Here is a 26999-nt window from a genome sequence, read left to right on the forward strand (position 1 = left end):
ATGAAACATTCTGGTGAAAAACCATTTAAATGCGTTGAATGCAACTACACATGTATAACAGCTGGTTTGTTGCAATACCACAAAATGACTCATTCTGGTGAAAAGCCATTTAAATGTAATGAGTGCCAATTCTCAAGTTACATATCTGGCAGCATGAAATCACATATGATGACTCATTCCGGCGAAAAGCCTTTTAAATGCGATCAGTGTAATTATTCATGCATCCTATCTGGTACGATGAAAAAACACAAAATGACTCATTCCGGTGAGAAACCATTAAATTGTGATCAGTGTCAATACTCATGCATAGAATCAAGTAACATGAAATATCATAGAATGAGTCATTTCGGCGAAAAGCCACTCAAATGTGACGAATGTAGCTTCTCGTGCTTGTACTCTGCCAATATGAAATCACACAAAAGAACCCATTCTGGTGAAAAGCCTTTTAAATGTAATGAATGTGATTACTCATCTATTTATGCTAGCTACTTGAAGCAACATAAAATGACTCATTCCGGAGAAAAACCTTTTATATGCAACGAATGTAATTATTCATGCATACAGTCGTCTAACATGAAACAACACAAAATGACTCATTCTGGTGAAAAGCCATTTAAATGCGATGCATGTAATTATTCGTCTATAACATCTAGTATGATGAAATACCATAAAAAGACTCACTCTGGCGAAAAACCATTTAAATGTGATGAGTGCGATTACTCGTGTATACAAATTGGAACTATGAAATTACATAAAATGACTCATTCGGGTGAAAAGCCGTTCAAATGTGACGTGTGTAATTACTCGTGTACAATAGGTAGATCGTTGAAGTTACACAAAATGACTCATTCTGCTTCATAATAATGTAGGTAATTGTTAATAATGTCGTTAGTGTACATACTATGTGGAAGGATCGGGAAATTTCGATTGCTACAAAAATGGAAAACGGAAAGCAATTGATGCCTTTCAGATGTGGTGTTGGCGCCGAATGCTTCGCATTTCTTGGATGGAGCACAGGACGAACCAGTCAATCTTCCAGAGACTGAAGATAAAGGAACGGCTCTCGACGATATATGTCTGAGAAAAATTCTGCAGCTTTTTAGGACATATTATCAGGCGTGGACCGGACAACCTGGAGATACTGGTAGTTTTGGGGAGCCTCCAAGAAAGGCGAAGCAGAGGAAGAGCGTCTGTGTGATGTAGGTACTAAGTGAAAGAGCAGACTGGGGGCACCATCCATTCTGCCCTGAGAGAAGCGGAAGATCGAGAAGGATGGAAAGTCTTGGTCGCTCAAAGGATGGCGAAATTTAAATGTGGTCACGATCCTCAGCCATGAGTGCACGTCCAAAAAGATTGTACATAGGTATATAAAAATTTTGTTGTTTCAGTGTAAAAGTACTTACGTCAGTTCGGTTGCAACTGCGATAATCGGTTTTGAAATGAATTACAATTTTCAAAATACTTTAGCGTAGAGGCTTATCGGTGTATTATTGATTATTTCTTTTGCAATATTTATGTATAATTAATCTTTAGGTATTGTGTTATATTGAATGTTTTGAATAAGTAATTTTACATAGAGTTAAAAATGATTTTCTCAAATTAACACAATCACTGCGTACCTTTTGTTTATATACGAGTATGTTACGCGCGAATGTGCGAAATTTACTATTACATGAAATAAGCAAAATTTTGCCTAACTCATGTAATAGACAAGCCTGTTGCCTTGTTCAAGAATTGGGTAAATTTTCTGCCGAGTAGGTACATGAATTCGCCAGGGTATGGAATTCTTAAACTGTCAACATTACAGTAGAAAAAGTAAATTTTATACAGATGGTTTTATTAGTTATAATTGGACATAATATAATATAATATTATTATTATTAGATTAGGTTTGGTTTTGTAATTCTGAATGTCCATTTTGATGTTACCTAACAAGTGTCAACAAACTATCACAAACATACAATCGACCATTGCACGATTGATACCCAAGAACGAATCTAATCGCGAAAATACCTTTCAATAAAATTCTTCCGTTATATTATAGTTCTAGATTTTTTTTGCGCATAGTAAATGGATATGAACGTCATTGATTGGTATATTTTTATATTATAATCAATGACATTTGGTTAGCTTGATTAGATGGAAAAAAACACCATCGGAGCGCGACCATCTATTTTGACCATAGATAATATACGTACATTTTGACCAATGCATGAGCATTTGACACATTTAGTTAAGTTGCAAAAAATACCACCGTAGCGCTACTATCTAATTTATCCAATGCATGAACTAGGCAGAAGAATTACTGTCGAATTCAGGCACTCGCCAGATATTTTGTCTAATTCATGAATAAGGCAACGGGCTTGCATTTTTCATGATTTAGGCAAAATTTTGCCCATTTCATGTAATAGTCAATTTCGCACATTCGGCGTAACATATATATTATATTCCAACCTTTTATAGAAAGTAAGTATAAGGAATAATATTAAATGAAATATTTTTGAATTAATTGTAAATAAAATATTTGTGGATAAGTTTACTGAATAAAATTAATTATAAAAAATGTTTTAATTATAAAATTAAAATTAATAACTAAATCGTAATAAAAAGTATCTTTTATTCTACACAGTTCCTCAATCTTAATTAATCGGTACCACCATGGCCCCCACAAAGGGGGGCTGGCAGGGCTCTAGCCTGGGGCCCGGCGTGGCGAATCAACCAGATAAGTGATTTAAACACACATCACAAATTCTCTCGAATAGTAAAAAAAAGTCGCCTGCGGCGCTATTTATCTTCAATATTACTATTATTTTAAATGATGTGGTTGTACGATACAACTTTTAATTGTGTATTGATATTCGACAACTCCATAATTCAAATATACAAAAACACTAAATATACACATTAAATTTTACCGTGTACACCATTTGGAAAACTCTACTGTAGAGCATCACACTGCCTTTATCTTTAGCGATAGGTAAGGGGCCCGTCAAAGATCCTAGCCTGGGGGCCCGATTCAGGATGTGGGGGCCATGGGTACCACAATACAGTACGTGTGTACAGTGACATTGAATTCGAATCCTCAGCTGATTCTGACGTTTCACGTAGTGACCGTGAATTTATTTAAAATTAAAATAATAATATACCTATTGAATTCTGACGTCATCCTAACATCGGGTGGCGTCTTCAAACTATTTTTTTTTCTAGATGCCTTTATGGATACCTCGCATTTACTATCGAGATTTCTTTAAGGACTTTGGCATGCAAACTACTCTACTTGATGAAAATGGTCAAATGAAAATTGTACCGGCTGAGAGAATATGCCTTATTAAAAACTATTCTTCTACCCGCATCGGGTATTGCTAATTTGAATTCGGCCAGGGCCTATGAGATCGCCTTGCAAAAACACTGGAAAATTCTTTGTAGCGCAAGGCGGTGGTGATTCTGATAAATATTTTGTCGTATTCATCAGGAACTGACGACTGCGATTTGAAGCCGAGTTTTTCCCGTGGTAAAAGAAATGTCGCATAGGCCTGATATTCTGAGCATATACTTATCCTATCTTATATGACTGCAGTCACTGGATCTGAAAAGCATGAATCATCATTACATGTCTCAAACTATTATAACGTAATGTTGCTATGGTGTGTTCATAGATGTCATTAAGAACTCTCACTTTGACCACCCTCTCCGCCCCTTCGCTAAGCTAGCCTAAAGCAGGGGCTCTCAACCTGTTTAGGGACAGGGCGAGTTGAGAATTTTGACGCTCTTGCGCTTTACCAGGACCGGGGTGTAGTCACTACACCATATCGTCACTATTCTGGAACAAGACACTAATTATAAAAAATGACATATTGAGTTAGTTATACCAAAATGTTCCTTATTTCAAACTTTACCGTCTGGAAACCTTTATTTTAAAGTCATCCTATTTACGATTACTAAATAAACACACATGATAGACTATTTCAAACATTTTAACTTCAAAGTCAAATTACTCAAAACTAGTATACTCCAGTTAGTGTGTTCTACCAAAACAGAGACGATATGGAAATTGTATTCTTAGTTCAATAAAAACAAATATGTATGACTAATAAAGTTTATTGTGCACTATTAATGTCGGATCTTAACAGCCTATCTCCACTCCTCGCCACTGGTACATACATGATATGTAATGTTTTTTTTTTTTTCAAAACGAACTACAATTGAAAATTGCACTAAATGACTTTAGTGTTCGAAGAAAATAAATCATTTTATATTTATTAATCTTAATATAAATTTATTAAGGAGAATCAATGTCTCCGCCGAATCTTAGGGGTACACTGGTACGACCGCGTTGAAAAAACCCGACTTCGTGAGCACACACACGTCTTCGGTAATTGAAACAATCACGAAGAGACGTTTTACGTGTCAAAGAGTGCAACACTTCGTACCCTTGTGACACAGCCTCAAGGGTACGAACATTAAGGGTTGTATCGCCAGGAAAAGGGACACGAATTGTAAAAAACAACGATCCAGTACTCCTGAATATGTTTTATTTCCCAAATTCATCAGTTTTATTTATTTTTTATTACATTTGCAATGCTATAATTATTCTTTAAATATACTAATCTAAGTAAGTATCAATTGAATATTATGCCTTCAGTCTTTTATAATGTGGACAACCTCTTGTTATTTTCTGCTGTATATACTATAGATCCACCAGTATAAGTTGACTGCTGAGTGAGGGGGCCACATTTGACCTATAAGGCTTCTGGTTTCATAACTCACAATTTCGTCAATGCTTGTTTTTGGCAAATTGAAAAAAAACCGTTTTCTCAGTACAATTTAAAATGAATAGTGTGATTATTGTTGTATTCAATCATTGCCGACTAAAGTAGAAAGCCGATACATTCACAACGACTGGTCCTAGTTTTTCCGCCCCTCCCGTTTTTGTCTATGTATGAACTGTCATTGTTCTATAGAGTGCTCATACTGACACGTCTGTCATGTTCACACAAGGAATGGTTTGATTTGGATAGATGAGTTACATGATAAATAATGCAGTAGCATTAACACACCTACAAACGTAATGCATAGATCAATGCTACATATTTTTTGGAAATCGATATTACCACCGGTTTTTGTGTGAAGGACTAGTCTGACTTTGACCGCTGATGAATAACAGGAATGTACCTATATTATTATATTATTTGATTTGAGATTTTTTTATAATTCAATTTGAAACGAGAAAGGGCGAATCAATATGTCAAGCGATCAGGGATCTGATTTTGACAGCTGAAAAGTGGACCACTCATTGCTTGTGCGAAAAGTTATGCTCAGGCTTTATTAATCTAAAGATTACAAGCTTAATATTAAACAATAAAAAAATACGTAAAATAAATTATTATAATGATGTTCTTAATAGTTTACAAAACATAACACTATTTCTAAATACCAAATTATCTAAGCATACCATAACTCAGATAGAACGCCCAACGGGATTTGAACCCGTATATCTATTGGTATTGTACCGATATCATTGCCCACTGAAGAAGGAAGCCGATACATTATACGACTGGTCCTACTTTTCACCCCTCCCGTTGTCTATGGATGACCTGTCATTGTCTATAGAGTGCTCATACTGACGCGTCTGTCGTGTTTACTTGTCGGAGTATTCCTAGTTTCAGATTATTTTAACGTATCTTGGAGACCTCGGAGTTCATCTGATTTAGTGATTATGTGTTATTATTAATTGGAAGTGGCGATCAACGCAAGTAAACTTCTTCTGTGCATAATAGTATTATAATACACTAGGACGTTTGTCAATGTGACAGTCGATTCTAAACAACAAAACTAATAACTTATTTATACTCTTCAGTCATTATAGAATACCAAACTCATATACTCAATATGGCAGTGGACCACTCGTTGCTTTTGCAAAAAATTATGCTCAGGCTTTATTATTCTAAATTTGGCGGTGACCGATATGCTTTAACCAATTAAGCCACGGGCCTCCTACTTATTAATTACGATAATTTTAACTAGTAGGTCGTACATTAAATGCTCGAATAGCGTTATTTTTGACTGTCGCTCTTTGTGGTTTAAAATTTGAAATACTTAATTGCTTTTATTACTAACCGACGCCTGGATCCCGCATTTTTTTTCAAATGTGATTTTTTCTAGTACGTATATATCTGAGAGGTTTTTAAGCTATGTATTTTCAATATATAAAATGTTACATTCTTAAGGGGGTAGGTACATGCTCAGCGTACGTCAAAATGGAGCTTTAATGCTTTTTTCAAAGCATGATCCTGAACATTCCTTAAACGTTGTAGATAATCTATTTACCTAATTTTGAAGCCATATTATCCTTTATATTTATTTTAAAGATTTGATGACTGCATAAAGTATTTTATTACATAAAATAGTATTTTTTTAAACCTCTCGCTCTAATGTTTTAGAATATAGTCATATTTCAGTACGTCCATGTGAAGTGTTGTTGAGATTTTTTATATTTATTAATTTTTAAAAGTATTTATAAAACCAGTAGTAAATTTGATGTCGACATTATTATAGTGAAATATTTACAATAAAAAATTATATTGATAATCTCTGTGATCCCAAATTTGACAAGAATTAGGCATTTAATTATTCAAAAAATGGGCAAGATGTACACATTTAAAGATACTGATTATAAGCTATGTCTTTGACTATTCAAATGTGATAAACATTCTATGAATAATGTTTGCTTTATAATAATTATTGATCTAAGAATAAGGTAGTATGTTTTAGAAATACGTCATTTCTATTGGCATTTCCCAGTGGATAAGCTACAACATACGGCCGTAGCCATAAATTGATAAACGACAAATGAACTAGGGAGTAAGATCATGTTAACGCGCGTGTTTGAACATGTTCAAACACGTACATTTTGACGAACGCTGAGCATGTGGGCCGTTAAATCTTGTGAATTAATCGTTGAATAAAAGAAATCTTTATTAAAAATTATCTTAGCAATAATATTATAGATATTCATAGTACCTACACATTTACTTGAAAAATAAAATCATTTTTTGTATATTAATAAAAAAACATTTTCAGTTTTTACAGTTCATGCGTTTTTCATAAAATGTGTCATTTTGTGTGATTTCAAGTTACCAGATTTGTTACATGCGAAATTACACTGATCACATTTGAATGGTTTTTCTCCAGTATGTTTCATTTTGTGTGATTTCAATTCGTATGATCTTACACACGAATAGTCACACACGTCACATTTAAATGGTTTTTCACCGGAATGTTTCAATTTGTGTAATCTCATCATGCACGATTGTATACACGAATAATCGCATGTATCGCATTTAAATGGTTTTTCGCCAGCGTGAGTCATTTTATGTCTTTTCATATCAAAATAACGCATACCTGAGTAATTACATTGGTCACATTGAAATGGCCTCGTATTAGAGTGCGTTATTTTATGTCTTTTCATGGTACGTAAATCAATAAAAGAGACATCACATTCATCACACTTAAAAGGCTTTTCACCAGAATGAGTCAATTTGTGCAATTTCAAAATACTAGATGTTCTACATGAATAATCACATTCATTACACTTAGATGGTTTTTCACCAGAATGGGTCATCTTGTGTAATCTTAAACCAAAGGCGCGTGCAGCTGAGTAATTACATTGATCGCATTTAAATGGCTTTTCACCAGAATGAATGATTTTATGTAATTTTAGCTCATTATATCTTATACAGGAGTAATTACATTCATCACAATTAAATAACTTTATACCAGAATGAATCATTTTGTGTGATTTCAAAGTATCAGACCGTGAACATGAGTAAGTGCATTCATCACATTGAAATGGCTTTTCACCAGAATGGATCATCTTATGTGTTTTCAATTCATAAGAGCGCTTACCTGAGTAGTCACACTGATCACATTTAAATGGCTTTACACCAGAGTGAGTCATTTTATGTCTTTTCATGTTATAAGAATTTGTAGTAGAAAAATTACATGCGTCACAATTAAATGGCTTTTCAAGAGCATGTGTCATTTTGTGCAATTTCAAATATCTAGATTTATTACATGAATAATCGCATTGGCTACATTTAAATGGCTTTTCACGAGAATGCGTCATTTTGTGTAACCTCAGACGAGCAGTGCATATACCTGAGTAATCACATTGATCGCATTTAAAAGGTTTTACACCAGAATGAATCATATTATGTTTCTTTAAACCACTAGCGAAATGAGCTGAGAAGTTACAATTATCACATTTATATCGTTTACTTTCTGAATTTGAAGTGTTAATTTCTTTATTATGAAATGCTGCTTTATGAAGATTTAGCAATTCGAACGATTCAAAATAGTCAAAGCAAACACAGCATGCAAAATTATTCTTAAAAAATATTATTCTTTTTAAGTTTACAACAGTTACTAATAATTCAGGAACTGTGGCGTTTGTCTGGATATGATTCAGTTTTGTTTGATATACCTCGAGTTCTTTCTTGATGTCTAGTTCATCGATCTGATTTTCATCGTATGGCTGTTGTTCTTCCGAATTACTCTTTGTAGATGTGATACACGCGTTGTTAGGTGATTCGGAAATGGCAGGAATATACTAAAAAATATGAAGAAATATTTAACTTGATTAGTGGCAAAAAATATGAAGATATAATATCGTCTCTGTTCTGGCAGAACACACTAACTGGAGAATACTAGTTTTGAGTAATTTGACTTTGAAGTTGTTAAAATGTTTGAAATGGTCTATCATAATCAAGTTTATTAAGTAATCGTAAGAAGGATGACTTTAAAATAAAGACTGTTTATTTATTAAGAAGGTTTCTAGACGATAAAGTTTGGTATAACTAACTCATCCATTCATTTTTTCGAATAAGTGTCTTCTGCCAGAACAGTGACGATATATTATCTTATAATATTAATACTATCGACTGAAAGTACTTGAAGGAATTTGAATTTAAATTCTAATGGTATCAAGCTCTGTAGTATTCTATTTAAGTCGTTTTTTGCGACCCGGGTTTCGCCTTTCGGCATCTTTAGGCGCCGTGTACACTTACTAAAGGTAAAGTCAGTGGTAAAGGTAAGGAAAATAATTAATGGAATTAACTAATGAGATCTTCAATAATACTCTTACATGGTACCTACCTTAATAACATTGTTTAAAAAAAATTACACATATAAACTCGCCTAATATATGTATATACGCACCTAAATTACACCTCAACAATTTTTCTTAGAATTGACGATTTTCACCACTTGAGTGTACTATTTTTATTGTTTATAAAGAATAATGATCTATTATTAGGTTTTGACGATGTATTGTTATTAATAAGAAAGGGTTTTTACTAATTAGGTTTTTTACTGACGCTTCAACTATTCATAATTTGTTTATTGTATTTTTTGTGACCTTGACTTGATAGGTAAGTAATGGAGTTTTTACCTACTTTATTGTATTCAAATCAAATCAAATCAAATCAAATTTATTTATTTTACATATAATGAACATAACAAATTATAAATTCAAAGCGTTCACGACATGACATAAAATAAGTGTTAATAATAAAAAAAAAATAAAAATACAGAGAAAAAGTAATAAAATAAGAAAATAAATTAAATAAGTAACAAAATAAAAGTAGATGGAAGCACACAGAGTGAACTTTGATAAACCCTATCTTAAAAACTTATAAAACAACGTCCACCTAAATTCACCCTCACGTAAGTGGAATATATCAATATCCGAAGCGATTTCATTAAGCATGGTTACTGCCCTCCCAATTGGCATTACTAATGGCAGGTTAGTTCTGCACCGTGGGAGAACAAACAACGCATGCCCTCGATTCCTAAGGTAATTATCAGAGACACACAAGCCAATACCACCAAGAATGGCAGAGTTCACATTTACGCCGCGTATAAGTCTGAAAAAATATGTAGCTAAATAAAGATCCCTTCTAAATTTTAAGCTACAGTATGTAAGCATCCCTAAGAGAAAATCAGTCGGATAGAGCCACGGATAATATCCATACAACCGAAAGTAAAGGAGTCGTAAAAATTTCTTTTGGACTCTCTCCACCATAAGGCCGTACTTCAACTGATGCGGGGCCCAAACGATAGACCCACTCTCAAGTCTGCTTCTAACTAAGGAGTTATAGAGAATTTTTAATACCGTTACATCCGAAAAGACCCGGGAAGTACGCAAGACAAAGCCCAACATCTTTAGCGCCTTTTTACAAATGGTATCTATATGACCACTAAACGTCAGTTTACCGTCAAATGTAATTCCAAGATCTCTTACAGATGCTATTCGCGAGAGAACTCTGCCATGCATCGAGTACTGGAAAAACAATACTCGTGAGGCTTTAGTAAACGATAAAACATTGCATTTATCAATATTGAAGTCCAGTTTGTTACGCCTGCCCCAATCTAATATATTATCTATATCAAGTTGAAGTTGACGACAATCGTCCAAGGTGACAACTTCCATGAAGAGTTTCAAGTCGTCAGCAAACAACAAAAACATAGCACTTTTAATTACCAATGCTATGTCATTTATAAAAATCGTGAACAGCAATGGCCCTAAGTTTGAGCCCTGGGGGACACCAGAAAATGTGTAAAAGGTCTGTGACTGATAAAGGCCGTACGAAACGTATTGTTGACGGTTCCTAAAATAACTCCCGAATAGCTTTAGAAATCGATCCGACAATCCAATAAGTTGGAGTTTTTCCATTAGAATATCGTGATCGACTCTGTCAAATGCCTTCGAGAAATCATTGTAAGAACAGTCAACCTGGCTGCCTCTATCTAGTACTGACGACACATAATCAGTGAATACCATCAGGTTGGTTTCCGTTGATCGGCCTGCTCTAAATCCATGCTGTTCATTCATTATAAATGACTCAATTTTTGGAGAAATCATGCTGTGCATGATCATCTCCAGAACTTTTGCTGGTGTAGAGAGAACAGCTACCGGCCTGTAGTTTTCTACTGACGACTCTGTACCACTCTTATGAATTGGAGTCACCTTCGACATCTTCCATAATTCCGGAAAGATACCTGTCTCCATTGTAAGATTATATATATATGCAAGTGGGCCTTTGACAAAATCAACACACCCTTTTAAAAAAAATGTAGGGACGTTATCCGGTCCCAAAGAGCGCGTATTCTTAAGTTTTTTAATAAATCGAAACACGTCACCTTCATCAATTGGGAAGATGTCAACGGATTGGGCACCGCACGATCGTTTTCTTGACGTTGAGGCGACATCCAGATTCGGAATACTACTTGCGTAGACGGACCTGAAATGACCAGCAAATGCTTCTGCCATTCCATGTCCAGTCACCTCTTCGCCCTTCCAAGTCATCGAATTGGCAAATCCACCATCCTTTCTTAATGATTTTATATAATCCCAAAACGATTTAGGATTTTCGCGAATGCAATCCCTTACCGATTCCATATATGTTCGATAGGCCAGCCGAACAGCTTGTCTCACTCTCATACGATAAAGGCCAAACATTTCATAGTCATGCTGACCATGCTTAGCCTTCCAAGCTGTATGATAGTAGTGTTTGACTCTAATGTCTTTAATAATTTCCCGTGAAAACCACTTCGGATATCGTCTTCCACCTCGACATAGTGACTTCCTTGAAAAACATTTATTAAACACATTATATACAACATTATAAAAGTATTGTACCGCCTCATTCACATCAAAAATCTCACGCAACTCACTCCAATCTACTTCACTCATTAAAGAGTAAAGCAGCTTGAAATTTCCACCATCAAACTTCCATCCCCCACACCAGTTAGCTCCGTGTGAGGGAATTTCCGTTCGCAGCGGGCGAATCGTATGAAATACGTGTAAAAAAACCAATGTAGGGTGGTACACATCCTCTCGTATCAAAGGTAATGTACATCTCGAAATTGATAAAATAGCGTTACTGAAAATCCTATCCAGAAGTCCACCTTTAGAGTTAAGAATATCATTGTACTGGGAAAATCCAAAAACAGCACACAGAAATTCCAGTTCACTCTTGACCCTTTCACCGCTGCGCGCTGAGTTTAGGTTAAAATCTCCCATCACAATAACCCTCTTATCCCCAAATACGACGTTACTAGATAACATTTTTTCAACAAAAAGTTTATACGCCTCCACTTCACTTGCTGGAGGAAAATACACGACACAAACGTAGACAGTTTCTCCGTTACAGGTTAGTTTAACCCAAAGGTCCTCGTTAGAAGTCTCCAAAATACGAAAACGTTCGGCCTGCAACCCTTCCATATTTCTAACTCCCAGGAGGCAGCCTCCTCCCTGCCTGAGGCCTGTTCCGGAGTCTCGATCCCTTCTAAAGACAGCATAATCACTACCAAAATATTCACGACTGAAAACACTGCCATTAAACCACGTTTCAGTTAACGCTATGACGTCATAGTCGTCAGCTAACACGCCGTTCAAAAAATCCACAGATTTTGTCTTCAAGCCGCGAACATTCTGATAGTAAAAAAACAGTTTATCTGAACGGTGACTGTTCCGAAGTCAGCTAACCGGCAACCGTGGAGTTTCCACTCTCGACACCCATTCTTTTATGAATGAATGACGTGGCCAGTTATTCGCCCTCAAAACAGTGTCCGTGACATCAGAAGGGATACCTACCTTGAAGGATGCATAGTCCCCCCTTGATTTGATTTTCACGACTGTGAAATCAGCGGTACATAACTTATTTAAATAGGTTAAAACATCAGCCGTTGTTGTATCTCTGTGAAGCGGGCAGATGTGATACTGCTTCACAACAGTTTTTGTTCGTCCAGCGAGGTTTCCCCGAACCGCAACACGCCGCTTCCGTGCGACGGTGGCCCATCCATCAACAATCCTAGGCGTAGGTAAATCTTCAGCTGGTTTCGGTTGTGAGGCCTCAGGTGACGATGAGGAGTCCTCTTCTGGGGCGACTGCTGGGATAACCCCGAGTGCAGGATAATTTTCTTTTCCAGGACGCAATTGTTCTAACGCGGCATTTTTTGAATTTGCATCGATTTGTTGTTTCGTCGATGCTCGGCGCTTACTTTGCGCTCGCGTTTCAACAGTCGTTTTCGAACTTGCTGTACTAATTGGTTTCACCGTATTATCACTAATTACGGCGGACGTAATTGCTGGCGAAGTACACACTGTATTTACTCTATTTGAGTCACTGGGAGTTGATTTATTTAATTTAAATGGATTTATTTTGAGGAATTCCTCAATTCCCTCCACTTTATTCATAAGTTTTTCTATGAGGGCACTTTGTTTGATTATAATATTCGTTAATTCAGTAATTTCAGCCATTTTGTTTCAAAGAAATAATAAAACAAAACAAAAATTTTGTGAGACAACACTATGTATGTGTTAACTGCGCGGCGCATTGATTTATTATATAAGCTAGAGTTTAGAGTGCTCGTTGTCAGTATGAGTTTACCTTTGGTGAGTGTACACGGCGCCTGAAGTTGCCGAAAGGCGAAACCCGGGTTACAAAAAATGACTTAAATGCAATAGTACAGAGCTTGAATCCTTTAGAATTTATTATCTTATAGTCATGTAGGGATCTCGATATGTCGAATAGGAAAAATTCTTTACTTTTCTCTTAGAAGACGAATATGTTAGTATATTATAAATTATCTGGATGTTAATTTTAATCGAGTACATGTGGACTTTTAACATTTTTGAAGTTATACTTCTTTTGGGGCGTCTGGTACAACAGTATGGTAGAACAGTATGAAATCAGCTGTATACAAACGCAAGTTTGATAATATAATATAAAGTACGTATAAGTGTTCGGTGTAAGTGTACGATGGCCGCGCGGCTTAAGCGTTGGCGTATTGCGTCGTGGGTCTCAGGTTCGAATCCTGGGTCTGACATGTACAGATATTGTTTTTCAATTTGTGTATTAGTCAGATAATGGTCATAATAGGTTGAGCAAGTGGCTGACATCCATTTCTCGTAAAATCAAAATCTGTCAATACAATGTGGAGGCCCATGTGATCCTATTAGGATCGGACATGGTCGAAAGAAATAAGTGTTTGCCATTTGCAAATCCTTACGTAAACAAACGATTAAACGTCAGAGTGACAGTTGTTACTTTAAAAATAAAAACAACGAGAAATAATTATATAATTTAGTACAGTATAAGGAGATAGAAATGGTTATCACAAGTTTTATTTTGTTACGGCAAATAAGTATAACTTCTAACGCGCGTACATGGGTACACACACCGATTTTATAATCAGTCAATTCCTTGTCTATCGAAGCACCGTTTCACATTGCCACGATTTATTATATAATATTATAGTATAGGGATGGCGAACCTATGGCACGCGAGATGATTTTGCATGATACTTAATAGAATTGCATGGTACTTGATAGAAATAATACTGAAATGTCACTATGACATTTCATATTGATTTCCATAGTAACGTACGTATATATGAATAATTTAGTTGCTAGAACCCCAGACCCCTAGCAACCAATAATAGTGGATTGGATTACGGATTTATTTCAAAATTAACTGAAAATGAATTCAATTCTACTTAAAGAATGCATGCTCTATTAAAAGAATGAATTGGCACCGTGTTATGATATATTCTAAAAGTTTCAAATGTCTAGCTAGTCGGGAAGTTAGTTAAAAATCGATTGCAAGATTTGTACTGGATAAACAACCACCGGACAAATAAGAATACGACCTAATAAAAATGTTGTAAAATTGCGAATTTGTTATGATTGTTTATAGGCAAAAAATATATTTTTAATTCATTTAATATTTATAACCTGATTTATTTGGTTGCAGTTCGGTTCCGAATATGAGCAACTGGGTTGAGGTTCTTCATCTTTGAATTGGCATATTGTGTTTTCAACATATTCGTTCTTGAAGTCAATTACTCGCTGACAATCAGTCTCATATTTGACAGTGGATAGGTCTGTTAAAGGATTCTGAAAATAATCATACATATTAGATAATAATTATATAATTCAATAAATACGGCACTCGACGTCCGGAACATGGATTCAGTGCGTTTATTAGAATTTAAATTATGGTTTTGCCTGGAAATATCTTCCCTAAAAGCGATATAGGTAGCTGGTTGGACCAAATATGGTGGCCGTCATTTCTTATTTCCCCACCGACCTTACATTTTCATTTATTATTGTCACAACACCAGGCAACCAGAAATTACTGGTCATAAGACAACCGTGATTGCGAATAACATTAAAACGCATTTAGTGCAGACGCCGCGACTGGCCATTAGATATAATTAATATGATATTTAAATGAGGTAATTAAATATTAATTAACAGGTCAGCAGTGATTGTGTTATAAACTCGTTGAGTGCGCACACCGCGCCTCGCCCAAGGCCATTAGATGTCATTAGCATATTGTCAAATTGGGGTAATTAGTCGTTTAGCAGTGAATGTATTAAGATAGCGCAATACATCGTATGCTTGTTGACCTGTTACCGCTAAGCCACGGTTTATTGATTAATTTAATTATTATGAAGACTGATTCAGAAGTTGTTCGTGGGTCACGTCCGGGTCAGCTTGATATAGTGTGACCGTCGTCCAAGCGATACTTCTGAATACATCGCAAGCCGTGATACCGGCTCTTATCATTCATACAACCTAACATCATCAACATCATCATATACAAGGTATAAATGAGAACTATGCCATTCTGGGCAGTGTTGACCTGTGTGTCCTTGATAACTATCTTAGAAATAGGGAGCATCAGTTGTTTATTCCCCCAAGTTGCAGAACCAACCTACCACTGGTAATGCCAATTGGGAAGGTGATAACTATGTTCAACCAAATTGCTTCAGATGTTGATATATTCCACTTGCGTGAGGTGAGTTTAGGTGGACGCAATTTTATAAATTCTTAAAATAGGGTCTCCTTAGCAAACTCGGTGTACTTCTTTGAACTACTATAGATGCGTTTGTATGTTTATATTATGTTCTCTTTTTTTTTTTTAAATTTCAATCCCTTTTATTACTTTTTTTTTCTTCTTTATAATAATATTTAATGTTATGTTGTGGACGTCTTAAATTTATAATTTGTAATGTTTACAATATGTTAAATATATAAATTGAATTGGATTGAATTGAATCATTCATCAACCTCATATTATATCGTCTATCAACAATGTCCCGTCAAGTGCCGTGCACCGGGTAACCCAACAAACCATACCGCGCAAGTTATAGTGCAACCAGACCACGGAGCCATCATCAACATCATAAAAGGTCAGTGTCTGGCATCCTGTTAAACCGCCTTTCTTCCCTAAATCCGGAATCCACCACCATCCCCTAAAATTACAGTCCACTGCTAAAAAGCGCCACCAGTAGCCTCTGAAGAAGGCAAATCGCGGCACTAAATGAGCAATATGGGACTGTTGTGTGGAACTGGGATCATTAATTGCTTAATACATTCACTGCTGACCAGTTAATTACTTTTTAATTACCACATTTAAATATCATGTTAATTATTTCTAATGGCCAACTACTGCAAACGCATCAGTCGCGTTGTTGGCACTAAACGAGTTAATAGATTGGTAGAATTAAAGGATTCGATATTGACAAAAAACCGTATGGATTATTTTTTGACGTCTCTACTGCTACTCATTATTTATATTTTTACCATAATATCCGTTCCTAATAAGATCATATGGGCCTCCACAGATTGAAGGTTTTGAATAGATTTCTGTTTTTATAAGAAACGGATGTTAGCCACCTGCTCAACCCATTAGGTCCATACTCTGACTCAAATACAAATTGAAAAACAATAATATGTGTATTTTCCAGACTTAAAATTCGAACCTGGGACCCACGACGTTACAGGTCGACGCTTAAGCCGCGTAGACACGGTCCAAGTACGATCCAAGTACACTTGGATCGAGTGCCATCCAAGTGACAGCTTCATACTAATTATTCCTAACCAAGTTAACTTGATTTGAGTAGGACGCGGTCCAAGTAGATTGGATAGGAATAATTAGTATGAAGATGTCTCATACGAGTGCACTTGGATATCACTCGGTCCAAGTGTACTTGTACCGTGTCAACGCGGCTTTAAGCGGCACAGCAATCATGGGCATCTATTATTACTACCTACTGATATAATTCAATTTATTGTCTGCAAATGTTTTCATTGGCTTTTAACCACATTGTCGTGGTTTAGTTACGTTATTGAACTGATATAATATCTACAACACTTTGATTTCAATCGTCTAAACCAGAAAAAATAAACAAAAACCCAGAATAATTTCAATTTCTAAATAACTAACCTCATAAGTGTCATTGACATCGTTAGAATTCTCTTGTTTTATATAAGTATAGGCATCTGGGTTGTTTGAATTAACCACAGGCACATCGAACCAATCCTGTTCTTCTGGATCAGATGCGAATTCATTTGGTTCTTGTTTCACGTCCATTTTCCGTATTTAATAAGCCAAGTCTTTCTCTAACGTCAATGGGCGTTTCGTCATAGACAACAAAAGTATGAGAAGTGTTGCCACTTGAAAATAATGTAACAAATTAGGTGAAATAATACTTTGCATAATAATGTATATTATACAGGGTGGGAATTAATCACACAATGCAATAAACAAAATTCACAAAAAAATAACTTTTGGAAAGTAGTTTCACACATAATAAACGATTTCACAAATAAATAAATGAAATCACACAAAATAGTTTGTTTCACAAAACAAAAATCATACATCACTTATTGTAAATATAAGTTAACAACATTTTGACAACTGCAATGATTGGTAAAATTGTTTTCACCGATAAAAAATAGATCGCACAAAGAAAAGGTAGAAATTCACAAATGTCAAAGGAATAATAATGTAGTGGCAATACCATATACTGGCAAGAATGCTGAAATTCGAAATGTCACCAACTTTACGGCGTATTGTACTGTCATTATTTGTTAACCCGAAAACATGTAGGTAGATACCTATAACAACACATCTCGATTTTTTGTTGGTGTTTAATTATATTGAAAAAAAATAGGATGGGGATATATATCTAACAAATTGTTAATAGATTAATGGAATATTCGTTCTACTATCGTTCATGTATTATTTGATGTAAATCTACAACCAAATAAAACTAGGTACCGACCTAAGTATATATTTTTCGGTTCATCGATATAACTTTGAATTATTAATGTCACTTTTTAAATAAGTATAGTATTATTTAAATCAGAACGTTGGTACCTAAAACATACCCATGTTTTGCCAAAATATTGTTTAAAATCATTAAACCTTTTTCTCATAGTGTTTTTGTTAATTTACGATTATTTTCTTACAATAGTATATTGATACCTACGTGAAGACTACTTTTCCTTAGTGCAAATCGATCATTTGAGAGTTGTAGGGTGAATGCTATAGTAATGGGACATTTAAGGAAATGACTTTTTTAAAAAGTGTATAAGTCAAAGAATATTAGCCTCTAGGGAACATAATATCTGATATGTAAAGATGCAAAAAAAATACATGTTAAAATAATATAACCAAAAGCATTTATTTGAAATTTATATTCTTCGGAAAAAAGTGAGAAAACATAGTAATGGGACACCTTTGACATAGTCATGGGACGCCAGTGGTACTGTACAGTTATGGGACACAGCATTTAAATCAAATTATAGATTAATTTAGATACCTAAAGTCTTAGCCTAAAATAAATCTTGAAGGCTATACCTAAATACATAATTAAATTTTCACACTTACAAAAATAAAACACATTTAATGACAAAAATTATAAATAACCCATGTTGTAGAATCTGAAACACAATAAAAAAATTGTTTTAGTAATGGGACAGTACAGTGTTATAGTAATTGGACACCCGGTCAATAACTGTACGCAAAGAGCTAATCAACTGAAATTTTGTAAATAAGCTAATAATAAATAAGCATGAACCATTAAAGTCCACAGAAATTCATTAATATTAAATAAATTTAAGCAAACACAGTAATTGAACAGGCTGTCCAAACACTAAAAAGTATAAAATCTGTTCTAGTAATTGGACATACTTATCATTAGGTTATTTTTCGAGCTGATAAGTAAATCTCAATGTATATAGATATTTCGTAGTCCCTCGCACTTCCCTGAGAAGTTTCTTCCCAAAATCCACAAAACTTGTATTAAAAAAATGCCATCGAAAGATCACTGGTCCTTAAAGGAAGTGATAGTACAAACACGTGTTTTTGCGATTTTGAGATGACTTCATCTAAGAATTATATTTTGTAAGTAGAGCCAACTAGCGACGGAAAAATACAAATGCAGTCATATAAAGAGGAAATGACAGAATAGATCTGTCTCCTTCACGCTTACAGAAATGCTTAGCTAATCTTATTTTGGGAGTTTAAAGTTGATGTGTCCCATAGCTTATGCTGTCCCATAACTATAGCAGTCACCCTAGTTGATTTGTGAATATCATCCATTTCCGATGTGACGAACATCTTTTTAAATGTTGTCAGCGCTTTGTGAAAACAGTCTATTCAATTGTGCGAATATATTATATTCCCCATTTAAAATGAGGTGTTTATACTTGGTTGACAGAAAAATTGTTACACTGTGCTAATTTGACATTTCGGATTAGTCTATGCGTTTCGATACATTCGAACATATTTTCTTACGACAGTAGTTACTAAAATAAATAAAATGAAACCGTATATTGTTCAATTTCAATTTATTTATTTATTTAATTCTCAATTTCAATTAATAATATTAAACATATTGTGGACATTTTAAATTATAAGTTTAAGACGTTCACAACATGACATTTAGAAACAAAGATATATAAATATAACAGTATTACATAAAAAAAGAGATATATCAGTAGATGAATTAGATAGGTACAAGGAAGTACACCGGATGAGTTAAGCAGACCCTATTTTAAGAATTTATAAAACAACATCCACCTAAACTCATCCTCACGTAGGTGGAATATATCAACACCCGAAGCAATTTCGTTGAACATAGTTATCACTCTCCCAATTGGCATTACCAGTGGCAGGTTGGTTCTGCACCTTGGGAGAATAAACAACTGATGGTCTCTATTTCTAAGATAGTTATCAGGGACACACAGGTCAACACTGCCCAGAATGGCAGAGTTCTCATTTATATCTTGTATAAGTCGAAAAAAATACGTAGCTAAATAAAGATTTCTTCTAAATTGCAGACTGCAGTATGTAAGCATGCCTAAGAGAAAGTCAGTTGGATAAAGCCACGGATAGTATCCATACAACCTCAAGTAAAGGAGTCTCAAGAATTTCTTCTGTACCCTCTCCACCATATGGCCATACTTCAACTGGTGCGTTCAATTGTTCTGATTATTAAACGTCAAATGGACGCCCTGTTGACTTACATGGAAGGTACGTAATTATTTATTTGTAATGCTTTAGGGTCGTACCTTAACACACAAAGTGACAGTTAGGTACCTATGAATAGACCCGCACTATCTGATAGAAACTGCAAAAAATCGTGTCTCATGGCCCGGCATGCATAATATTATTTATTATAGATCAGTGGTGTAGTGTGATGGTAGGCTGTTAAGATCAGCCATAAATAGTGCAAATTAAACTTTGTCAGTCATATGTATTTGTTTTCATTGAAATATGACTACAATTTACAGACGGAGTTGGTTAGTTTTTAAAATTCAATTAAACCCTGCGAAACCAATCCATAATAATAGTCTATCTATAAAATATATAAAATTGTGTCGCTATATTTCAAAACACGCTAATACATTTTTTCATTATTTTCATTACAACAAGGTTTTTGAATGTGACACATGGCGTTATAGCGCGAATTGATAGACGCATTGATTTTGATTCATAAATGACAGCTAATCGTAACGAATTTTGAAAGAGGTGATACAATCTTTGCGTAGAGATTTTAATAACAAATCCATTGATATACTTAACCCTACAATGCATGACATTTTCTTTTTTGATGGAAAAAATATATGTGTTGTGAATTATGGTAAAAGTCGAGGGAAAAATATTAAAAAAAAAAAATAATAAGTTTTTGTATTTTTTTATTCAAATAAACAATATGATGCCAAATGGCATCTGCATGCAATAAGGTGTAAATTGAAAAATATTTTTTAAAAAAATATGATAATTTTTAAAACAGTTTTTATCTTTAGTAAAACATAGTGCAACTTTGCACTTTTCACACATTGTCCTGGAATACCCACTACATCCTAATCCTTAACATCGAAGTTTCTTATATAAGTGCATCGGCCAGTGGAACTTGTTATCTCGTCGTATATCTTCGGGTGGGGCCTATGGATGACTTTGACTTTTTTCGCACTGGTTCAGGAGTCAAAGAATTTCCATTTGGCCGACCTCTTTTAAAAGCTGAGTTAGAAGTTGATGCGCAGAGACATTTTGCAACTTTGATGCGAAATTTATATAAACTAAGAAGTGTTTTTTCTTGTTTACCCTTCTCGATCGAAATCCTCTTATATAAAAGCCAAGCATTTACCGACTTCAGATCGAGTAAATGGTAAAAAATTCTCATCGGTCATGTTTTGCTTCTCGTTTTGATTTTTTGTTTGCCCAAGAAGCTATCCAGAAGATCGACGCCACCCACGTGGTTATTATATTCAGATATCACGTGGGGGCATTGCATAGGAAGTCTTATTTTCTGGATCTTATCAAAGCGAGCTACAGAAGTGAATGGAATCTCACCGGCAAATGTTGATAGCATTGTCACTACTTTATTGTCCTTCCAAGCTGTATTGGATATTTCAACACCATCATGGGTACCGACAAATTCATAACTAGTGCCACGAGTTGCCTTTTTAATAACCTTTTCATCTGGAAGCTTACATCATGGAATCCGGTTTTTTCTAACAGTGCCAAGGCTATGTATTCCTTCCTTTTCCAGATAAATTAATAATTGGATTGACGAGTTATCGAAATATAGTTGTAAATTTTGATGTCTTGGCATATTTCTGCAGAGTCTCACCACCACATTTGAGCTCGATCCTAAATCATCTTCAATTGCTGGTCTGGGTAGACTGTTTTATTGTCCACTATAAATCTAGAATTTGAAAGCAAATCGTTTGAACCCGTATTTCTTTGGTTTCATAGGCATGTATTGTATCATAAAATTTCTAGCTTTGGTCGAACACATTTGTTCATCCACACACAAGTACTTTTCATACGGAATTTGAGTGAATCTTTCATTTAAGTGTGTGATTAACGGTCTGACTTTAAATAGCCTATCGTATGCTGGATCTTCTCTACGAAGGTGTTTTGTATTGTCTAACCTATTTCCAGTACCCAAAGAAATGTGATCTACGTTTTCTTCATGATCACTCTCGTCTGATTCTAAAGGTCGACAATTTGGCTCAATATCACTGTCACTATCGGAATAATCAAGGCCATCAATGCTTTCTGAAGAGTCCCATCTTTCCAAAATATTATCAATCTCTCTGTTAGTTAATGCTCGTTTTCTGGAATGCAATCTAGAAAAGAAATTAGTATTTGAGAACCAATTCATCACTGAAGTATATTATAGAGTACACAAATAAAAAAGTACGTCAATGCATGATGATGCCAAATGGCATCACAAACATTTTTCCAATTATTTCTATGTACCTATTTGATATTCAGCATAAAAATTATAATAAAATCATAAAGTACATACCTGAATGCATCACGAAATATTTTTTTTATGTTCTTGAATGGACTTTCTTTGGCTAAAAGGTATATTTGAAACATGCGAATTTCAGGTTCAACCACTTTCGCTTCTGTCAGACATTATTTTAAGAATTGTATTAAGTTGGAGACATCTGTTAATTAACTGTACTACTATATAATTAGAACATTTACTAATGAAAAATACTAAAACATTTCAAAAACGAAATCATAGAGGGGGTTATTAATATTTGCATTAAAATATCATGATGCCAAATGGCATCAGTATGCAGTGTAGGGTTAATATACCTATAGCTTAATTAGGTATTTCAAAAAAGTTATGACAATTAGGTAATTAAATTATACGTAACTTTGGATAAATGATATTTTTTTATCTATTATAATTTGATTTAGGCAGCCCTAATGAATTTAAATAAATGAACCAACAATATGACGTGTAAAATGTATTCTTAATCCAACGAAAACAAATATATATGAATGAAAAAGTGTGCATGGTCGGACATGGTCGAAAGAAAAAGAAAGAACAAAATTTAATGTTGTCTAATGTTGTTAAAGTCTAATTTATTATACATATATTAGTCTATGGCTTCGCGTCTACCTTCAGTTTGCTGGTGAACAGACTCGCAACTTACCTATGTATATACAACTTTAATAGTATTGTTTTCCCTCTATAAAAACAATATAATGAAAAAATATTTGTACAAGTCTGCCGGATGTATGCCATAAGCTTGTTTACGCGCTCTAGAAATCCGTGCATGCAAGGCCGGCCATAGAAAATGAGCATGTATACGCGCTGTACTTTACTATCACTACACTAACCCTGGCGGTTGTTTTAAATAAATTAATATATTATACACAATATTCTCTCAAATGTAGTAATCATGGTGACTTCCTTAACTGATATACAAGTCTTTATGATATACTTTTACTTAATATATTTCTAAATAATTATGTTTCTAAGGTTTCATTTTGTTCATTAAGAATAATGGCCCACCGGCTCCCGGCGCTTAAAAGAAGCGAGGTGGGAACCTATTTCATGAATTCAAAAATGAAAACCTAACCTAACAAATAATCCAGTATTTGGGCTAAATCAACAAGGACCAAAATATTATTAAATTAAACACCAATCCAAAGCACTGTCATTAAAAATATTGAAAGTGCATTACATTTACGTAGCGTACTTTAATGGAGACATATCTAGTACACATGTTTAAGTGTATCTTACTTGATGTCGTTTGGGATGGAGTACATATTATAGAACCCACAAACAGCCCAAAATACCTGGGAACACCTCACCATCAGATCGGATGCATTTATATAAGCGAAACTGCATTAATACTAAAATTAAAACAGCGGTAAGGAACAGTATCTTGAGAAAGCTAAGCGGGACTACGTGGGGAGCTCAACCATATAATACACTCAAGGTATCAGCTCTGGCACTATGCAACTGGGAGGCCGAAAACGCCTGTCCGTTATGGTACCAGTTTGCTCACACGAGACGTGTGGACGCTGCATTTAACTAAACCTGCCGGATCGTGACGGGGTGCTTGTGAAACCTACGCCTTTCACCAAAGTTCACGTGCTTTCATGAATCGGCCCTCCTCCAATCCGATGCCAAACTGCAGTCGCAGTTGAAAAGCCAGCCCAAGAGAGGGACCCGAGACACATCATACATGGGTATCAAATGAATACGTGTATTAATTAAGGCGCTAAGTACCAAAAACATAAAAACTGACATTGTTATAGAAAAATGCTCTACATACCAACGCCAATAACTTCAACTATTTTCTAAGTGCCTCAAGCAAGTCAAAAAAATACAGCAAAATAATTAAACCTGTCGACGTTGTAAGTCCGTTGGCGTGTTTTATTTATAACGGTGTAAGTAGCACTGCAGTGGTCAACGGCATTCAATATAAAATAGCTGACGATGGTGTGTTGACACTTGCGAGTTCTTAATACCTAAAATTATAGAAGCTGCCGTGATTGCTTCACACTGTAAAACTTCATTTTTCAAAAGGTCTGCTTCATGAAATTTTACTGCAATGACTCGGTATTTTGTAACTACAGGCAATACTACTTTTTGGTACTTAGAGCCTTATTTAATACACGTATTCAAATGTGCAAAACAACACTAAAATCCAGAATAAGCTTTATGGCGACGATACCTGTGACCATCCCACCAAAAGAAGGTAGACTATCCGCATGGGAGTCAAACCTTGCCTCTGAGAGTCTCGAATATTGGGTAAAGCTTGCAGAGCATCTCCCACCCGGAGCCAGTCTCGGGTACCATACATGGAAAGCCCTAAACAGACTGATAACCATGATAGGGCGCACCCGATGAAGTGAGGGTTCTCTGATGACAAAATCTGCAATTGCGGTGAAATGCAAAGCACGGAGCACCTTTTTTCATGTAAGGCTTGTCCAGTAAGCTGCAACTTCGACAAGATCCTACAAGCCGAGGATGATGGTGTTGCCTTCGCTAACATCTGGAGCTACACATTGACGACGCACGACGAAGAAGAGTGTATCTAATATTTTTCCACATTCGCTATCCGTAGCTTGTTATACGACACCCAATATGATTTCCGGTCCCCGTTATTTTTTTGTTCCCTTCAGCGACATTCATGCCGAGTGCTTCTTACTCTGTTACATGTTACAATATATTTATATCATCTTTTCAGAAAATCCCGTGCTGGTGAACTTACCATTGAATCAATGTGATACTTACCATGAAGACATAGCAGTTCTGGATGAAAATAAATGATAACCTTAACATTCTGGGGCCGATGCGCATACCCATACTTTGGAAGAAGGTAAAGCCACAGTTCCATAGTATAAACATTGATAGTAGAGACCAGGTATGTTGAAGAAAAATCATTTCCTATGCCGATCAAGGATAAAAAATAATATTGTCTACATACAAGATACACCAGTGGCGAAGGGTGGAGGTAGGATGTTGAGATCCGACATAAATAGTGCACAATAAACTTTGTCAGCCACAGTCCACAGTCTACCTCCACCCTTCGTCCCTGATCCTTTGTAATCATTTGCACCAATCTACATCAATTATTATCAATTTAAAATTCATCGCTGTTTGTGTTTACAATAAATTGAAAAAAAAAAAACACCATATTATCTTGTTATGTAGAATTTTTTTTGTTTAAAAAAAAATACTTTAGTAGAAAATAATAAAATGAAAACAGGAAATATCACACCTACTCTAAATATAAAATTTTAGTGCTCAAATGTGATGTTGAAAAACACGTCATTTTGATTGTTATTTCCTAAATTAATAGTCATATATGGATATATAGATGAAACTAGGGTAGGCTTTTCTCCAGCTGATAATTGCCAAACGCTGATAATAATGATATTAAAACTATTAAGTATCTTCTCCATGAAGCTGTACTTTTTTCAGATGTGGTGCGAACTGGTCTCTTCGACCAAACGAACTATGCACCGATTCCAGAAACCAGGGAAAGAGGCTGGGTGGTCGCATTTCGATTAACAAACATGAAAGATGTCATATAAATGCGTTTTAAAAATATGCCATTTTCGATCTGCATAAGGCAACCATATGATAATATTATGTACTTACCTAATTATTAAAATCCTAATTGTGTAAGGTGTGTTTTTCTACATTCAATTAATAAACATTATTTTCTCAATTTCATTATATGTTTTTCATTTCATTATATATAAAATAGATAATATCATTTAATATATGGATTTTTCATGTAAAAATTAATGCCAGGAAGCTAAATATTAATTTATAATTTATAAATTATTCGAATTATTTTCAGAAATTTGAAATTCCCATAATACCTGAGTAAATAAGGAGGATTTTTTAGAGAAAATAGTTGCAAAAATAAAGATTTTTCTTACAAAAATAAGAGTTGGCTGCATTTCAGAATGAATGTTCATTAAAAAAACGGTATTGCACACAACAGAGGCTGCTAAAACACCATACTTGTATAGATTTTATGCTTTTATCTTTTGAAAAGTTACACAAAATCATATATATATATATATAATATCACTCATTCAAAATCTATAAACAGTATACACAGGCATTGTGGATTTAAGGAAACATACTTTATATAAAAGTGCTTCTATCTCTGATTGAGGTTGGTGTGGAATGGCTGCTTTGCGTATAACTACGCTCATATCACAGTTGTCAACTCACTGAGCGACATATCCAGTGAACTACTTTCATCCACTTGGCGACCTCTATCACATCACGTACTTTTGTTTACATCATTATCTAATGATTTCTTTTATGTTGATGTCACAGTATTTATATATTTG

General features: G+C 34.8%; 1 protein-coding gene and 1 long non-coding RNA gene across 3 annotated transcripts; one reads left to right on the plus strand and one right to left on the minus strand.

The window, feature by feature from the left end:
* Positions 1-6604: 6604 nt before the first annotated feature.
* On the minus strand, positions 6605-17466 carry LOC147076085 (uncharacterized). Of its 2 annotated transcripts, XR_015069537.1 has the most exons (3): positions 17298-17466; positions 14798-14959; positions 6605-8608 (listed from the first exon to the last, which is right to left on the minus strand). XR_015069537.1 is itself a non-coding variant. In XM_085941185.1 (2 exons), the coding sequence occupies exons 1-2, from the start codon at positions 17442-17444 to the stop codon at positions 14780-14782; spliced, it is 327 nt and encodes a 108-aa protein (XP_085797311.1). In that variant the 5' UTR covers positions 17445-17466; the 3' UTR covers positions 14755-14779. The 2 variants fall into 2 exon arrangements, 1 of the variants encoding a protein (XP_085797311.1); XM_085941185.1 differs by lacking the exon at positions 6605-8608 and having other exon boundaries at positions 14755-14959.
* Positions 17467-17925: 459 nt separating this feature from the next.
* On the plus strand, positions 17926-26363 carry LOC147076086 (uncharacterized). Its single transcript, XR_015069871.1, has 4 exons — positions 17926-18130; positions 20201-20393; positions 25373-25504; positions 26110-26363. It is a non-coding gene; the product is annotated as an uncharacterized LOC147076086 (long non-coding RNA).
* The last annotated feature ends 636 nt before the right edge of the window (positions 26364-26999 follow it).

This window comes from Rhyacophila brunnea, unplaced genomic scaffold (genome assembly GCF_057557595.1).
Source record: "Rhyacophila brunnea isolate RB1 unplaced genomic scaffold, BYU_Rbru_1.0 scaffold_13, whole genome shotgun sequence".
In the NCBI taxonomy this organism is placed as follows: domain Eukaryota; kingdom Metazoa; phylum Arthropoda; class Insecta; order Trichoptera; family Rhyacophilidae; genus Rhyacophila; species Rhyacophila brunnea.